Source organism: Symphalangus syndactylus, chromosome 6 (assembly GCF_028878055.3).
Source record: "Symphalangus syndactylus isolate Jambi chromosome 6, NHGRI_mSymSyn1-v2.1_pri, whole genome shotgun sequence".
Lineage (NCBI taxonomy): Eukaryota > Metazoa > Chordata > Mammalia > Primates > Hylobatidae > Symphalangus > Symphalangus syndactylus.
The window spans coordinates 76,266,545-76,282,456 of record NC_072428.2 but is presented as its reverse complement, the minus strand read 5'-3'; the positions used below and the strand labels follow the sequence as shown (position 1 = coordinate 76,282,456).

Below are 15,912 nucleotides of genomic sequence, written 5' to 3'. Positions count from 1 at the left end.
TTTTTGTTTTTTTTTTTTTGTATTTTAACCATTCTAGTGTGTATATAGTGTTTTCATCATGGTTTTGATTTGTACTTCCCTAGTGATGACTTTTATGTATGTTTATTAGCCATTTGTATATCCTCTTGTGAAGTGTGCAGAATCTTTTACCTATCTCTAATGTCTCTTGCTTGCCAATTTGTAAGAATTCTTTATATATTTTAGCTGTGACTCTTATCAGAACTTCTACGCTTTTTTACTGTCTTAATGACGACTTTGATAAACACAGACTTTTTAATTTTAACAAAATCCAATTTGTCCATCATTTTCTTTATGACTAGTGCTTTCCATGTTCTATTTAAGAAATCGTTGCTTACTTCAGGGCTGTGAGTGTTTTCTCATATGGAGGCACGTTTAAATATGTAAATGACCTGGAACTTATTGTATAAGGTGTGACATGGATATAATTAAAGAACTTTAAACAAAAGGGTGATAGTAATTTGATAATTAGTATAAAATAGAAATCGAAGGCTGAGAAATAGTAGAAACCTGTTAGTATAGTCTGATTGCTTAAAATCTGCTAGCTTATGAAGAAGATAAACAAATTAATATATTCAAGTCAAATTGATGAGATTTCATTATAGACTACTTATGGGTGGAGGGAGAGGAGATGCTGAAGAGGAACTAATGGATTTTGCTTTGAGAAACTGAGTCTGTACGGTGCCATCAAATAATATGGGGAAAAGAATAGACTGTGGGGATAGCATTAAGTTTAGTAGATGCTAACATACTGAGTTTTATGTTCTTATGAAATATCTTAAGGAGAAATACACATCTAATACTGTACTTTGGATTTATAAAAGATAAACACAGAATTTTATTTTCTGTTTGTAGGTAGTGCTATAAATACAAAAATAGAAAATATACTACTGGCTACATCCATGTTTTATTAACATAATTTTTTGTGAATTCATCTGTAGAGCCTCCATCTACAGCAGCAATGGGGCCCGGATCTTCCAGACAAACCCTGGATATATATATAGGTCTGCAGCTCATTTTACCCTTTATAGGGATAAGAAATCACCATCACTCTAGAACTTCCAGAATTGCTTATTAGATTTCTCATATTATTTGACAATACTTACATGGAGTTTACTGTACACATAAGTCATGCTGTAACTATATTTCTGTTGAGAGTATTAATCCCTTGGTTTCAACATTGTTTTCTAAATTAGTAACTAAGTAAGTACTTGAATATGATTGGATGGGATCTCATACTCAAAAGGCTGAAAGCATCTTAATATGACTTTCTCACAGGGACCTAAAACTTAACCAAGTCCAAAAGGGAATCATTTTTCATTTTTTAACAGAATGGCGTGGGATGGATTTATGAATTTTCTAGGTAATTGTCATTTAAGTATTTTGCAAAGTTCGTAGAGGTCACCAGTACTGCAAATATGTATGAGATGTAACCGTGAGATATGCAGCTAATTTTTTTTCTCTTTCTTTTTTAGACATATCGGGGTCTAGAGAGTCTAGAAGAAGTCTGTGTGTATCATTCTGGAGTACCTATTTTCCATGAGGGGTAACTTATGCATGACTTATTAAAATAGTTTATGGTAGAATTTAGAAAGTTAAACCTTTCTGTCTTTAAACATTGTTTGCCATGCAGTGTTATTAGACATTTTACTTACATTGTCATTAACATCTTCACAATAGCCTACACAAACACAGCGGTTTGCATGTTGTGTGTTTATATATGAGAAAACAGAAACAAGGTTACAGTTCTTAAGTGGTCATTGTGATATAAACCGCCTGTTTTTCTTTATATCCTGTGTATAAAAGTGATGCTATTTGGGCTAAATGTTTTGTTTGAAGGACTGTCCTACACATTGCAGGGCATTTAGGATTTTGGGCCCTGGGGCACTAAGACACCATTATCCCAAGAAGACCCATACTTTTCTGCATCCTGCAGTTGAGAGCCTCTCTTCTGTATTATGCTCTAGTTTATAGAAATGCAGCACTGTGTAAAAATCTTCCACTCTGTTTCCACATTCTTCCTGATATACTGTACATTCATTTTTAGCTGTTTAGTAACTTAGACACTTGTAAAATACTAGAGTTGTACACTTACTGGCTTCTTAAAAATCAGATTTATCCCTCAAATACTTCTGGATTTAATTGGTTGTGAGATTTTATTTCTGAAGTTTTTCTGTGATAATTTAAAGGATGAAATACTGGAGCTGTTGTAGAAGAAAAACCTCTGATTTTAATACATTCTTAGCCCAAGAGGGCTGTACAAAAGGGAAACACATGTGGACTAAAAAAGATGCTGTAAGTAACTCTATAGCACACTGGGTTTATATTCATCTGAGTCATTTTTTAAAGATTTGAAATTATTCTGTCTTTAGATTTAAAAAAAGTTTTCTTTTTTGCACCATAGACCTTTGATATGACTATGAAATAAAATGAATCTGAGTCAAGCTGCCAGTGCACTGCCTTTTGAGCAAAATAGCCATTGTCTGTTTTGATGCAAGCATGTGAGGTTTTGTGAAATACTTAAGCCTGACAAAATTGAATAATTTTTGTCTTTTTTAATTAATAAAATTAGCTCTATGGCCTCTTCCTACTTTTCGTTTTTTAAAAATTACTTTTCTATGAATTTGATGATGTTAAGTGTTTAGATCTCTTATTATTCTTTTGGCCACTTAAAACTTCAATCATTTACAGATGCACAAACCCTCCATCTAGTGGCCAGAGGGGAGGATTGCAGTCTTGTTTCAGTGGAATTCTTTTGAATGTCTCTGCTTGCTAATAGGATATTTATGAAAAGGAGGGGGGAAGCATCATTTCCTACTTCCCTGGACAGCTTTTTAAAAAGACTTGGGGGCTATGCAAATAATTTCCCAAAACCCCATTAAATTGTAAGAGGATGAGCAACTTAGTGCTCAATAAGTTTTTGTCTGTTAGCTATTGTTAATGTATTTTATAATGTATTAAATTTTCAAATTAATTTAGAGATTTCAATATTTAAGTCTTCTGTAGTTGCTGCCCCTCCCCCACTTTTTTTTTTCTTGAGACAAGAGGCTCGCTCTGTCGCCCAGATGTGCAATGCAGGCTCACTGCAACCTCTACCTCCCGGGTTCAAGCAGTTCTGCCTCAGCCTCCCTAGTAGCTGGGACTACAGGTGCGCACCACCACGCCCAGCTAATTTTTGTATTTTTAATAGAAACGGGTTTTCACCGTCTTGGCTAGGCTGGTCTTGGACTCCTGACCTCGGGATCCACCCACCTCGACCTCCAAAAGTGCTGGGATTATAGGTGTGAGCCACCGGGCCTGGCCCTGGTTGCTGCTTTTTAATAACACGTGGTTGGATATTATAAAAATACCCTGAAGTTATAAAAATTCATCTATCACAAAACTATCAGAAATGTTTTTAAATAAAAAGTGAGATAATCTATATTTTTTATAGTCCAAAAGTTTGAAAATTTTAGTTTGAAAAAATAAAATGTTTTCCATTATGTTAAGTTTGGGAGTATAATCCTAGATAAAATGATGTAATTTCTCTTGTTTTTTAATGTATGCAGTTATCAAGTATTAAGTAAGCTAGTAGCTTAAGGGGAAAAATGTGAGTGATATATATAATTTAAATTTAGTTAATGTAATTTTATCAAAACGAAAATAGTACCTTTTACAACAGTAGTGTCTCAGAGTTTCCTGAATTATGTAACTAAATTGTTCTCATTTATACAACAAATCATCATTTGCCTCTACAAAACAAAAATACTGGTAGGGCAGTATAGTATACTACTGGTATGTAAGGATTATTTTCATAATCAGAAAATCCAAAAATCATTTGTTCTTTATTAAAATGGGAAGAAAGTAATAACTGGTCAGATTTTTTTTTTTCTCGGATTCTGATTTGTAGAAAATAAATAAGGTTTCTAGTGCATGAGGTTAAGGTGTTGTCTGATTTATCCTAGTAAACAAATGTCTTTCATTTCAGTCTTCAAAGAATGTTTTGATGACAGTACTTAGTAGGTTACAGAATGTTAAAATTGGATTAAATTTAGGAGTTCTTAAATTGTCTTTTTAAATGTGTATCAGTATTATGGCCCTGAAAGAAAAAAACAAAGGGAAGGAATAAGTGTGTTCTGAAATCATAAAATTTATGAAGAATCTTTGTAACATGATATATTTTCTTGTTTAAGCCTCTTGGGAAATATGGAAGTTTTTTGCCCTTAAACATTAAGTGCTTAGTTGTGCATGGTAGTTTTTTCTCAGATGGGTCAAATTCCTCTTTTTAAGAAATTAATTATGTGGCACTTTTTTTTTAACTTACAGAGTTTCTCTTACATTACAGGGGAAAAAAGTTGTTCCATGTAGACATGACTGGCATCAGACTGGAGGTGAAGTTACCATTTCAGTATATGCTAAAAACTCAGTTCCAGAACTTAGCCGAGTAGAAGCAAATAGCACATTGGTAAGTACATCTTATAATTTTGAGTAAAAGTTCTTTTCTATACATCATTCTTTATGTTACTGTATTTTCAAGTATTGTTTATATCTCAGCTGATTTTGGGGTAAGATTTTATAATGACTCCCATTAAAAAAAATTAAATTACTTCTATGAAACTATTTTAAATGAAAATTTCTGCATAGTAGAGTTACTGCTGAACCATTCTAGAGATACTGTAGTGGATTTATCAAGTAATATAGTACTTAGTTCTCAATATGAAACTTGAAGCCAGTTATTCTTTTTTGTCAGTGGCTTTTCTCATATGAAACAATACAGTATTGGCAGTTTCTTAAAATAGCTTAATTCATTTTTGTCAGTCTTATTTTTATAATCAGTGTTTGATACCGTAAATCTTCAGTTTGAATTTGATCAATTAACTATGTATATCTTTTTCAGTTAAATGTGCATATTGTATTTGAAGGAGAGAAGGAATTTGATCAAAATGTGAAATTATGGGGTGTAAGTATTACAAATTTGTAAGAATTTTTTTTCTGATAACTTGAGATCATTTGTAGAATAAAAGACAGTTCTTTAGTAAACATCGATGCAAAGTATAGATATATAACTTAACAGTGTATCCTACCAAAGTCTAGATATAAAAGAGGCCTTTAGAAGCTTGGATTTGGGATTGTTGGCATAAGCAAGTCTGATGTTTTCCTCTGAGACTAATAAAGCCACTGAGGTTTCCTGTAATTCTCTTTGATATGTTACAGGTGATTGATGTAAAGCGAAGTTATGTAACTATGACTGCAACAAAGATTGAAATCACTATGAGAAAAGCTGAACCAATGCAGTGGGCAAGCCTTGAACTGCCTGCAGCTAAAAAGCAGGAAAAACAAAAAGACGACACAACAGATTGAGTGGGAGATGGGAGGAAGGCTATTACGTTATTTCAGAATTTTTAATACTGTGTGAAGTGGTGGCTTGCTGCTGTAATCTTTTGTTTTGTTGTTGTGTTACTGAATGTGGCATTTCAGGGTTAACATTAGGTTCTTTTTTTTTTTTTTTTTTTTTTTTTGAGAACATTAGGTTCTTAAAAGCCAAAGTCAGTTTGTCTTTTTGTGCCTCTTATCTTTCTTTTGTGTTATGTAAGATTGATTATTCATTTCTCCCTACTGGTAGGAACCATAGTTGTGTCCTATACTTGAAGAGGCTGGAAAATAGCCCATAACCATAATTGCAGTATTTCTTTGTAATTTCTCTGTTAAGCAAAGAAATATTAAGGAACTTTTTTTTATGTCTTTGTATTATTCCACAATTAGTAAAGCAAGATGAAATGTCAAATTTTAATCAGTTTTTTTCATGGATTTGTGTTCTTACAGAACTTGAAAATATTTAAGGAAGAGATGAAGCTCTGCAGTTTTTTCTATGTGGGATGATTACTTTTTTAAGGAGGATTAATTCTGAGGTAGTATAGTAAGTAAAGGGGAATATATGAATTGTTTAACAAATCAGAATTTGTTTACAACTACTTGAATTTTTACATTATGTCAAAACTTACATTACTTGCCAAGCAGTATGATGTAAGAGTATAGGAAACATAAATAAGATTACAGAGGTATCAATTTGGTTAAAATTCACCATTTTATAAGACTAAGCAATAATCTTAAAAACCTCTTTCCTGAATATTTAAATGTGTTTGTATGGTGTTATGACTAATTGTTACTGATTTAGAGACTAAGCCCTCTTAAAACCTTTAGTTAAATATAAAAAGAAATTATATATATCTTGCCTCCCTGATGGAAAACTATATAAAATTGTAGACTTAAAAGGTTTGTGGAAATACATTAGGATATCAGAAAACTAAATATATGGAGTTGCTTTATGACTATTACCTGTTAAATAAAATAGCTTAATTGTTTTGGAGTTTTTTTTTTTAAAGTCATGAAGAGCTTCACAATTCTAGTGATACAGTGTTGATTATATATTGTACTTTATTTATATTAAATATAGGTAACACAGAATTAGATCATTTGGATAGGTTTTGAGTTACTGCAGAACTCAAGAAGAAAAATTAGGAAATATTCTGAAGGCCAGAACTCTGGAAGAACTTAGAAAGTTTGGGAATAAATTAAACTTATGTAGATTTAAAATTAAAAGGGGTTTATTTCCCAAACCCCTTGAGTCTTGTCCTTGGTATTTATGGAATTCACAAAGAAAAATTTGCAGAAGTACTATTTTCGTTTAATAAAGCATATATATCATTCTACTACCATTAGCAAATAACTTAGTTGTAGTTAATATAATTGTTAAAAGGTTTAGCTCTGTTACAAATAAAAACATAAAGATCTGGCAACCAGATTTTCATGATGTTACACTACCATGACAAGAAACTCTGGGCAGTGAAAGTTGGACCCACATGGAGTACATAAGCATCTGATACCTGGAGATGTATTTAAACTTTTTAAAGTTATCTTCCATGATTTAGGAACCATTTAGAGACATGAAGTCTTTATGGGTTGGGGGAAAGGTTGATACTTAGTTTGATTAAAGGTAATGATTAATATCCCTTTTTGTTCATACTTCCTTCTGAGGCTGTTTTCCCCTAAACAGTATCTTAATCTTTTACATGTAATTGAAATATTATTTGAAGCAGTGAGTTATTGTAACCTCAGATTAGTTACATTGATCAAAACATTTACACACACACACACACACACACACACTCTATGTTGTCTGGTTACATTAATGACCATGGTATTTCCTATCTTCTTAAGGAACCTTTGAATTTCTTGTCCAGATAAAAATCCGAATATTTCTCTTAGACTTATACATAAAGGGACACAGTTATCATTAGGTAGCATATGTTTTACTATCGGTTTGTCAAAAAAGTTAATAAAAAGTGCTTATTGATTTGTTTCTCTAGAAATTTGCTTTGTCTTTTTTAGCATTAAAAATAATTACTATAGCAAAGCAAAGTTAGATATATATATACTTGGTAACTAAAGATGGGAAACCTAAAATGCTATTTTTCTTTCATAGCACATTTACTAGTATAAAGGAAGTAAGATCCTAGTAAACTGAGCCTTTTTTTAACCTCTTTGACCTAGTTTTAGGTTTACAGAAAAGTTGTAAAAATATAATACAACAGTTATGTCTTATATTAATGTTAAAATCTTATATTATCATAGAACATTTATAAAACTTAATTAACCTTTGTATAATACTATTAACTAAAGTAGAACATTTTATTTTTACTATCTGTTTTTAGTGGAATTCTTCAAGGTTTTAAGACTTGTCCTACTTTTTTGGTAATAATTTAAGCCAGTAATTTATAAACAATTAAGATAGGATTAGGAATCAACAAATGTTTATAGGTTGAAGATGTAACTTCTTGGTGTAACTATACTGGCAAAGGACTGTAATGATTTTACTTTAATTTATATTTTATGCAAGGATTTAAGAATTTTCTTCAGAAAATTATTCAACCATCAAAGTGTAGAGAAACTTAGAGTTATTGCAAATATTTTAAAGGGACTTTGAGTTATTTCCCCTCTCCAAACTCCCAATTTTTTTTTTATCAGTTATTCCTCAGCCTGAAAATTTATGTCATGCGTATACTCACAGTAAGTAAACTCTTAAAAGCTCATTTATGAGGGCTGGTGTCCCTTTTAGGATATATGCGTATGTACTCTGTAAATTATTTTTTTTAGCAGTCAGGTACTTTTAAATTATCTATTTGAACATTAACAGGGTTTTTTGTTGTTGTTCATCTTTTATGGCAAATTATTTTGACCTGGCATTCATATTTGTTATTTACTTTGTTTTCACCAGTGTCATAATTCCATGGCCTCAGTTTTGAAATGCAATCTATCAAGCCCACCTTGTCTTTAGGTTTTGTTAATAGGTTTTTCTGTTTCATTTGTTTTGATTGTTTGATAGGTTTTTTTTGTTGTTGTTAATTATCCCTGACTGCTTCCCTACTGCCCAAGTATCTTACAACTTAAATCAATCTGGTGTTGTTGGATGGCTTGCCTTCTTTAGTTACGTATATGCCTATGGCTTTATACATAAGGCACTATCTCTAAAATACCAGGCTTGCAGAGGTTTTCTTCTGCATATTCTTTGATTTTAACTTTTTAACAGAATTCTTCATTGTGAAGAATACCTTTAAGAACAGTTTTTCTGAAGACCATGTTTTCACTAAAAACTCAATGACTTTTCTTAGTTTTTCCCTTTAGTGGGTCACCTTTAATGTCCACTGAAAATAAATACAACTTCCAGCCTTAAACATTTTTATGTTGAAGATTATGTGTGAAAATAATTCAATTTGCCATTCCTTTTTGATTAGGCAGAGATGCTGTTTAAATGTTTAAATTCTTTTTTAAAAACTTTGCTAATAAAAGTAAGATTAGTGATTGAGTCTGGAAAAGGGAAACCTCCTTGAACTTGAGGCACTTTCCCCTCGTTCAGTAAAGAGGTTAGATGGGTGCATTAATATTTTTAAACACCCTGATCCTTTTCTTCATTTTGCTTATTTCATTTTGCAGTTTCATATTTATTCAGATTTTATTTCTATGATTAACTTGTTAATCTTCCTTACCACGCTATGAGGTGGGTTTTTTTATTCTTATATTACAGATGAGGAAACTGACTTTATGATATTGGTTAAGTAGCTTACCCAGAGTTCAGACTAATGAGTTGTGGTATAAAGATTTCAAACTCATGCAGCCTGCCTCTGTGTTGTTCCATGCTATGATCTTAACCACTATTCTGTGCTGCTTCTGTCAGTTGAGTGAATAGGCTTTATATAACATGGGCATATAGCATGGAAAATTCTTAATGTGTTTGGTAACCAGGAACAATTTTTTTGTTGTGTTAGTAAAGTTATAAAATGTATTAATTTTGCCTGGATGGTTTTGGATATGATAGCCAATTTATCACTTGTGATTTGATGACTCTTAGGGTCTCTAGTTTTTCTTAACAGCCTCCAAAGAAGTTTCAGAATCCTTACTGCAAAAAGCACAAAAGTTTTCATTGCCATTTTGACAGTGATATGTAGCTTGTAAATAATAATTCTTACCTCTGTGTTAGATAAAACATCCAGTAAAACAGCAACAAGTTTAGCTTTGATAGAAGGGAACAATTAGAGTTGGTGTAGAGACCGACCAGTTAGGATGAGGGCATGAAATACAGCAGAAGCAGTATGAAGAGAAGAGAGACTGAGGATCTTGAATTAGGGTCTAGATGAAAATTTAGGATAATTCCTAGGTTTGGGAATGGAGGGAGAGCTTAAACAAGATAGAGAATATAGACACAGGTTTTGGAGGAAATGAGTTTCTCAAGGGACTGCTGAGTCCAAGGAATGTTTACAAATCCTCAAGAAGTACTCCAGGCTATTGGTAAGATCTGAGGCGCATAGGCCTTGTCTGGCTGTCAGGATTTAGAGTCATAATAGGCAGTAATGTAAATTCACTAGCTAACTTTGAGGATGCAACATTCATAGCACTCTGAACTTTGAGGACATCTTGTTTTAATTCAAAAAACTGGTAATCCCTGCTTTTGATTATGATTTAAGTAGGAGTACACAAGCATGGGAATAAGTAAATCCAATAAAGGAGTATTTAGGCTCACCTGCTAAATATTCAGTGTGCCACCCAAACCATCTGTAATGGGTCCCCTTATGAAAACATTCTTTTTCCAGAATGGGCAAGGAAGGCTGGATGGGCAAAAGCAAAATAAATCTACCACAGACCCTTGATTCTGTTAGTATCAGTGATAAAACATGATTGATAAAACTAGGCATGATACATTCTTAAGGTACAGAAAAATGTGGAAATTGTGTCAAGAAAATCCACAAGTTCTAAATGGTTTAGGCTGATAGTAATAAATGGGATCATTATAATTTTATGTAAAACCTTCGAAGGCTTCCTACTAAAGCAAGTTGAATTTTAGTAACAGATTGAGCCCAGACTACTCAGTTCATATTTGAGGCCAACTTAGACTATTTTTGATGCCTTAAAGATTCCTTCAAGTCCCCTTTCTACCATACCCCCAGTTAAGCTACTTAAAATCCTCTGTAGGAAAGAGCTGAATAATTGGGGGCAGAGATGGAGGACAAATTTAAGGGAACAGAAAGCCATTGGGAAGACAAATGAAAGCCAGAATCTGAACATAATTTTAAAACCTTCAGGGAAAGTAGGTGTCTAATCACAGGACTTAATTCACTTGAGTAGAAATGTGTAATTTAGCCATAGGAATTTAGGAAGTGTTAGTTACAAGAGGTAACGTGAAGCTGTGGACATGATAGCTTTTGTTGCATAATTAGAATGTGCCAAACACTTTGCTAAGCGCTTACAATAGCTTTTCTCTTCAGAACATCACCATGATTATTTACAGTATAACCTGTATTTTACAGATGGAGAAATGTAGGCAAAGGAAAGGTGCATAACTTGCCTCCAGGGTCACATAGATAGCAAATGGTGAAATTTAATTTTAAAATTAGAAACTGATTCCAAAGTCATTACACTCTTAACCATGAAACTGAAGACATCTAAGTCACCACATAAAACCCAGAATCTAAATTTGCTTATTAGTGCTTATTCCTTTATTTCCTAATATTAAGTGACTGAATTACCATGAGAAGATAATGTGCTTTCAGTTTTCGCAATAGTTAGTTGAGCCATTGATTTTCTTACTAAGAACCTCTAAAAGGCCAATGGGCAGTTGACAAAAATTAGGGATGGATTCTGCAGCTGTAAGACCGAGTCAAAGTAAAAGGCCCGTGGCGGTAAATTTGTCCCTTGCAGGCAGTTTGTTCTAAATGCGTGTGCCTAGAAATAACCTTAGCCTTATCATCATCTGGACTCTGAGCAATTTTTGCATCTCGATATTCTTAGATGTGGGTGATTAAAAGGCCAGGTATGAAGGCAGCTAACATAAGACACTTTGTGGGAGTGAGAGAATTCATTAAAATCAAATATTAGTGTATTAGGCAAACAAATTCAATCATTTCAATTATGTAAAGCTAGCTGGGTTCTCAGTTTTAGCAAGTTAGGGAAGATACCACATTACAGGAGAAAGACAATCTAAAAGTTTTTGAAGTTTTAATGGATTTAACTCCTTGTAAAATGTTATAAATTGTAGGACACTTCTCCCAGAGAGATCCTCTAGCATACATGGATGATCTACTTTTCATATTTATGATTTGGCAGGAAAGTTTGAGTTCATTTGAAGTTAGGCTTTTTAATAGTTTTTCTTCTCCCAGTGAATTGTTCTGAGTTGATAGGCGTAAAATTTATAGATTTTATTGATAATAAGACAAAAGTTTGTAAGCATCTTTAACGTAGCGATTCCATGGCTTAATTATTTTGTTTTATTCAGCACTCAGGTCACTTCCTATGTGCTGGAGATAACTAAACAGACTCCGCTTTCAAGAAAGGATACAACAAGGAAAATAAGAGGTTGTTAAATAAAAATTATGCCAAAGATAAGCCTGTAGAAAGTTTCTGTGGTGCATATTTGGTAGATTTTATGGATAGATTTCATGAAGGATAAATAGCAGAGTCCTGAGGGGGTAAAAAAAGGATAGGAAGTGGCCAGATAAATACAAGAGAGGGGAAGGGAGAAAGAATAGGATATGAAGAAGCCTGGCATTGAGAGGTGGTATTGGCCTGTTTAGAAAACTTGTTTGCCTAGCCCCTAAGCCCTAGTCTCACTCAGTATTGGGTTTAGGGCTCCTCTAGATTCTAGTACATCATGATAGATCATGCAGTCAGTAAAAGTCCTGCTGATTTTCCCCAGTAAAGTGCTTTAGTCCACACAAAGCCTGATCTTTAGTCCTTGCCTAGAATTGGCAAATGATCCCAGGAAAGAAAACAGTTGGTAGTCTCAGCTATCTAGAAAAGACTCAAAAGACTTTTAGTACATCTAGTCTTAAGTGCTTCCACAGCTCTTTCATATCTGTAATGTATTTTGCATTTGATCCATTTTTTCCTAGTTACTGCACCTGGGAGCGATTGCCAGTACTACCACATCATTTTGATAGTGGAGGTCCCCATTGAAGGGTTTTTTCATAGCACATAGCATGATCACCTTTAGGAAGATCTTTCTGGCTATAGATAGTGTCATTATCTACTAATACAAAGGGGGAAAAGACGTGAGATGATGTGAAAGGAAGTTTTGCATCATTTACTTGAAAGATACTGTTCTTCTGAATTTAATCACATTGGAGATTGGAAAAAGTAGATGAATAAAAATTAAAAAGAAAAAATCAAATGAGTTCATGAAGTTAAAAAGCAATTAAAGAAAAAGACAAATCTCATACAGTATTGTAATTATTTCAAAGGTTACTATTTTACCCTAAACTCATTTCTATACTTGAAAGTTCAAGGATCGATTGGTATTTTTGAAATTCTGAACTAAATGGAAATATTAAGATGGCTCATGTGCATATATAAATGTTATTTGTATCCTCAGAATAAACTAATAAATTTCAAGGGTACAAAATAGGATTACTATTTGTGAACTGTATTGTATCCCAGAACTCTGTACTTTTGTCTGTTCAAAATGAAAAGGGTAGTTTTTATTATATTATTTTATCCCTTATAAAAGGGAATATACTCTGATGTAAAAAATTTTAGCAATTCAGTACAGAGTACAAGTCACATAAAAGTCTACCACCGAAATGCAAGCACTGTTGGTATTTTGTTTGATATTCATATATTTAGTTTCATCACTTTTTTTAACCAGTAAGTCATGGACAACTTACTATGTAAGTGAAAAATTTTTGTACATATAATCATTTTATGATCATTTTTATATTATAATATCAATTCTCCAATGATATTTAGCTTGTGGTTTTTTTTTTTTTACTATTTTTTACTATGATAAAAAAATGCTGTGGTAAACACCCTTGTGTCACACACATTGTCATTCTGTCCAGTTTTCTCTATAGAAACCAATTTTTAGAATTTCTTGGTTAAAGTATATACATTTCACATGCTTTTTGCTTACTAGTTTTTATATTAGACAACCTCTGATTAAACATATTTAGGTTAAATGATTAAAAGTATGGCATTATAATAAGAATTTATGGCTTATTTGATTTTAAAGTAGGTCTTAAAACAGGCAATATACTGTGACAAGCAAAATATTTCCGTGTCATTATTTCCTAAGTATCCTTAAGAGGAATAGTATCTCTCAGGATTGGACCAAGGAATGAGATCAAAGGGGAATAATGATTAGCAGCTTAATTCAGCTGATCTCAAATGCTTAAGGGGAAAAATTTTTTTAAAAAGTTCAAACATATGCCCTATAAATGTGATAACACATATTCTATATTCAATATCCTGAATTGATTATAGTGCATGCCACACAATCACTTGTTTTGTTGCTAACAATCAGATATTGATTAAAAATGATAAAAAAAATTAAGAATTAAAGGAAAAATTAAATTGCAATGATTACTATTTTACCCCAAACTCGTATTTCAGACCACATATCCTGTTTTGGCAGCTCGCATTTGTCTTCAGGAAAACTACCAGTAGGAAGAAGACCCAAGAGATTTCTAAACCTTTGTGCTTTGTCTCCTTTAGAAATGATAGAGTTGGAGGGAACTGATGCCCAGAGATATGTAATGATCTACTCAGTTGGGTAGTAGATAGTATGATTCATGGGTCTTAATGCAGTATTTTTTCTATAACACAGTGTTTCAAGGCAAAAGTTTAAAGTGTTATACTTTGGTAGTGTAGCGTGGTAGTGAAGTTAACTCCCTAGATTTGAGAAAAACTTTTACAAAAATCTTAATTGTGTATACTTATTTATACTTCATAAATAGCACACCTTATTGCCTCTTTAAGCAGAAGGAATGGAACATATTTAAAAGTTACCTTGATGACAGAGTCATTGCTATACTTGCAACTTACTTTATTGTGGGGGATCAGTGAAATACCCTTTAGTAATACTGAGATGTATAGAAAATGCCCCTAAACTAAATGCCCCCACTGTTTTAAGTTAAATTGTATTGTTGGCCTGGGAGCAAGAGTAATGAGTAGTTTTTCCTTGTAGTTAAGCTTTGAGCTGTCATTTCTTATTTTAGTTATTGTGCTTGCCTATGAAGGCTCTTCTAATTTTTAATTCTTAACTCATTTTGGTAAAGTAGATGAACAACCAAGTTTATTGAAGCTTTAATCATAGTTGAACATGTAATTGAGTCACTGGGATCTGCATAAAAGTTTGCAGATTCTGACCTACAGTCTTTATAGGAGTTAGAATATGAAGATTGTAGTAGCTATTTTCATCACCCATCAGACTTAGGTTTATTCAATAGAGCTGAAATTATTAAATGTATGAATATTACTGGCTTTTTCCTGACCATTCACATTTCATGGTGATTTCACAAGAGAAGATATATGATTCTGGTTTCCTTGCCAGACTTGTTTTTTGTAATCACACTTATTGAGGCTTAATTTTCATACAATAAATTATATATACATTTTAAGTTTACAATTTACCACTCAGATCAAGATACGGAAAATTCTCATCTATTGGAGAAAGTTTCCTCATACTTCTTTGCAGCCATCCTCCCCAACCTGCCACTTGCCCAGGCAATCACTAATCTAATTTTTAACACTACAGATTAGTTTGCCACTTCATCTAAATAGAAGCATATTCTATGTAGTTGTTTGTCTGGCTTTTTTTCTTCAACAATGTCTGCCAATAATATTGCATTTATTGAAAGTTACTTCATTTTTATTGCTGAGTAGTAAGTAGTCTATTGTGGATATACCACAGTTTATCCATTCATCTGTGGATGGACATTTGGGGTTTTTACGCTTTTAAGTTGCAATGAACATGCATACAAGTATTGCTGTGATCATTGTTTTTCCTTCTCTTGAATGAATAACTAGAAGTGGAATTCTGGAGTTCTAAAGTAAAAGTATATGTTTATAGGAAACTGTCAAACTGTTTTCAAAAGTGATTTTACCATTTTACATTCCCACACTCACAATGTCTGAGAATTCACATTCCTTGCTATAATTTAGGGAATTTTCTTTTACTTTCTGCCACACAGGAGTTACTTCATTAGATTAACACTTTCCTAATATAATTATTAACTTTTAAAGAGCAAAAAAACCGCTTTGCAGATGAAAAGACCAAAGCCTATAATCAAAACATGACATGAAAAGATTTTAGAACACCCTGGCTTCATAAGTTATCAGAAAGGTGAATTTTATCCTCAGACTTTTAGCAACACCTTTAATGGCTAGCCACTTGAGACCTTCTATAATACTTCTTTCAGAGTTCCTGCTGCTGCTTGAATTGTAAAAGCTGCAATAGAAATATGTTTCCTTACTTCTTTCCAGGCCAAACGAGAGTCGGCTTTATTTTCAATATCAAAGATAGCATCATAGATTCCAGGAAATGATTCTCCAGCATATTTGTTGTGGCTACTTGGAGCAAATATGATGTGC

The 15,912-nt window shown here is 32.8% G+C and overlaps 2 protein-coding genes across 8 annotated transcripts in view; one reads left to right on the top strand and one right to left on the bottom strand.

The window, feature by feature from the left end:
- CHORDC1 (cysteine and histidine rich domain containing 1) overlaps positions 1–6,359 on the top strand; it is a 21,616-nt gene extending 15,257 nt beyond the window's left edge. For all 3 annotated transcript variants that reach the window (XM_063642029.1, XM_055283244.2, XM_055283245.2), the window contains 5 exons: positions 1,494–1,564; positions 2,208–2,313; positions 4,343–4,462; positions 4,895–4,957; positions 5,212–6,359. In XM_063642029.1, the coding sequence (XP_063498099.1) occupies positions 1,494–1,564; positions 2,208–2,313; positions 4,343–4,462; positions 4,895–4,957; positions 5,212–5,358 (507 nt within the window). In that variant the 3' untranslated portion in view covers positions 5,359–6,359. The remainder of the gene's footprint in view (positions 1–1,493; positions 1,565–2,207; positions 2,314–4,342; positions 4,463–4,894; positions 4,958–5,211) is intronic.
- NAALAD2 (N-acetylated alpha-linked acidic dipeptidase 2) overlaps positions 1–15,912 on the bottom strand; it is a 101,610-nt gene that overhangs the window by 29,361 nt on the left and 56,337 nt on the right. For 3 of the 5 annotated variants that reach the window (XR_010121541.1, XM_063642027.1, XM_055283241.2), the window contains exon 19: positions 15,795–15,912. Coding sequence is in view for 4 of the 5 variants with exons in the window: in XM_063642027.1 (XP_063498097.1) it covers positions 15,795–15,912 (118 nt within the window). In the remaining variant the exon portion in view is untranslated. Of the gene's footprint in view, positions 1–5,488 lie in introns of those variants that run through there. The other 2 variants (XM_055283242.2, XM_055283240.2) reach the window with 1 other exon arrangement.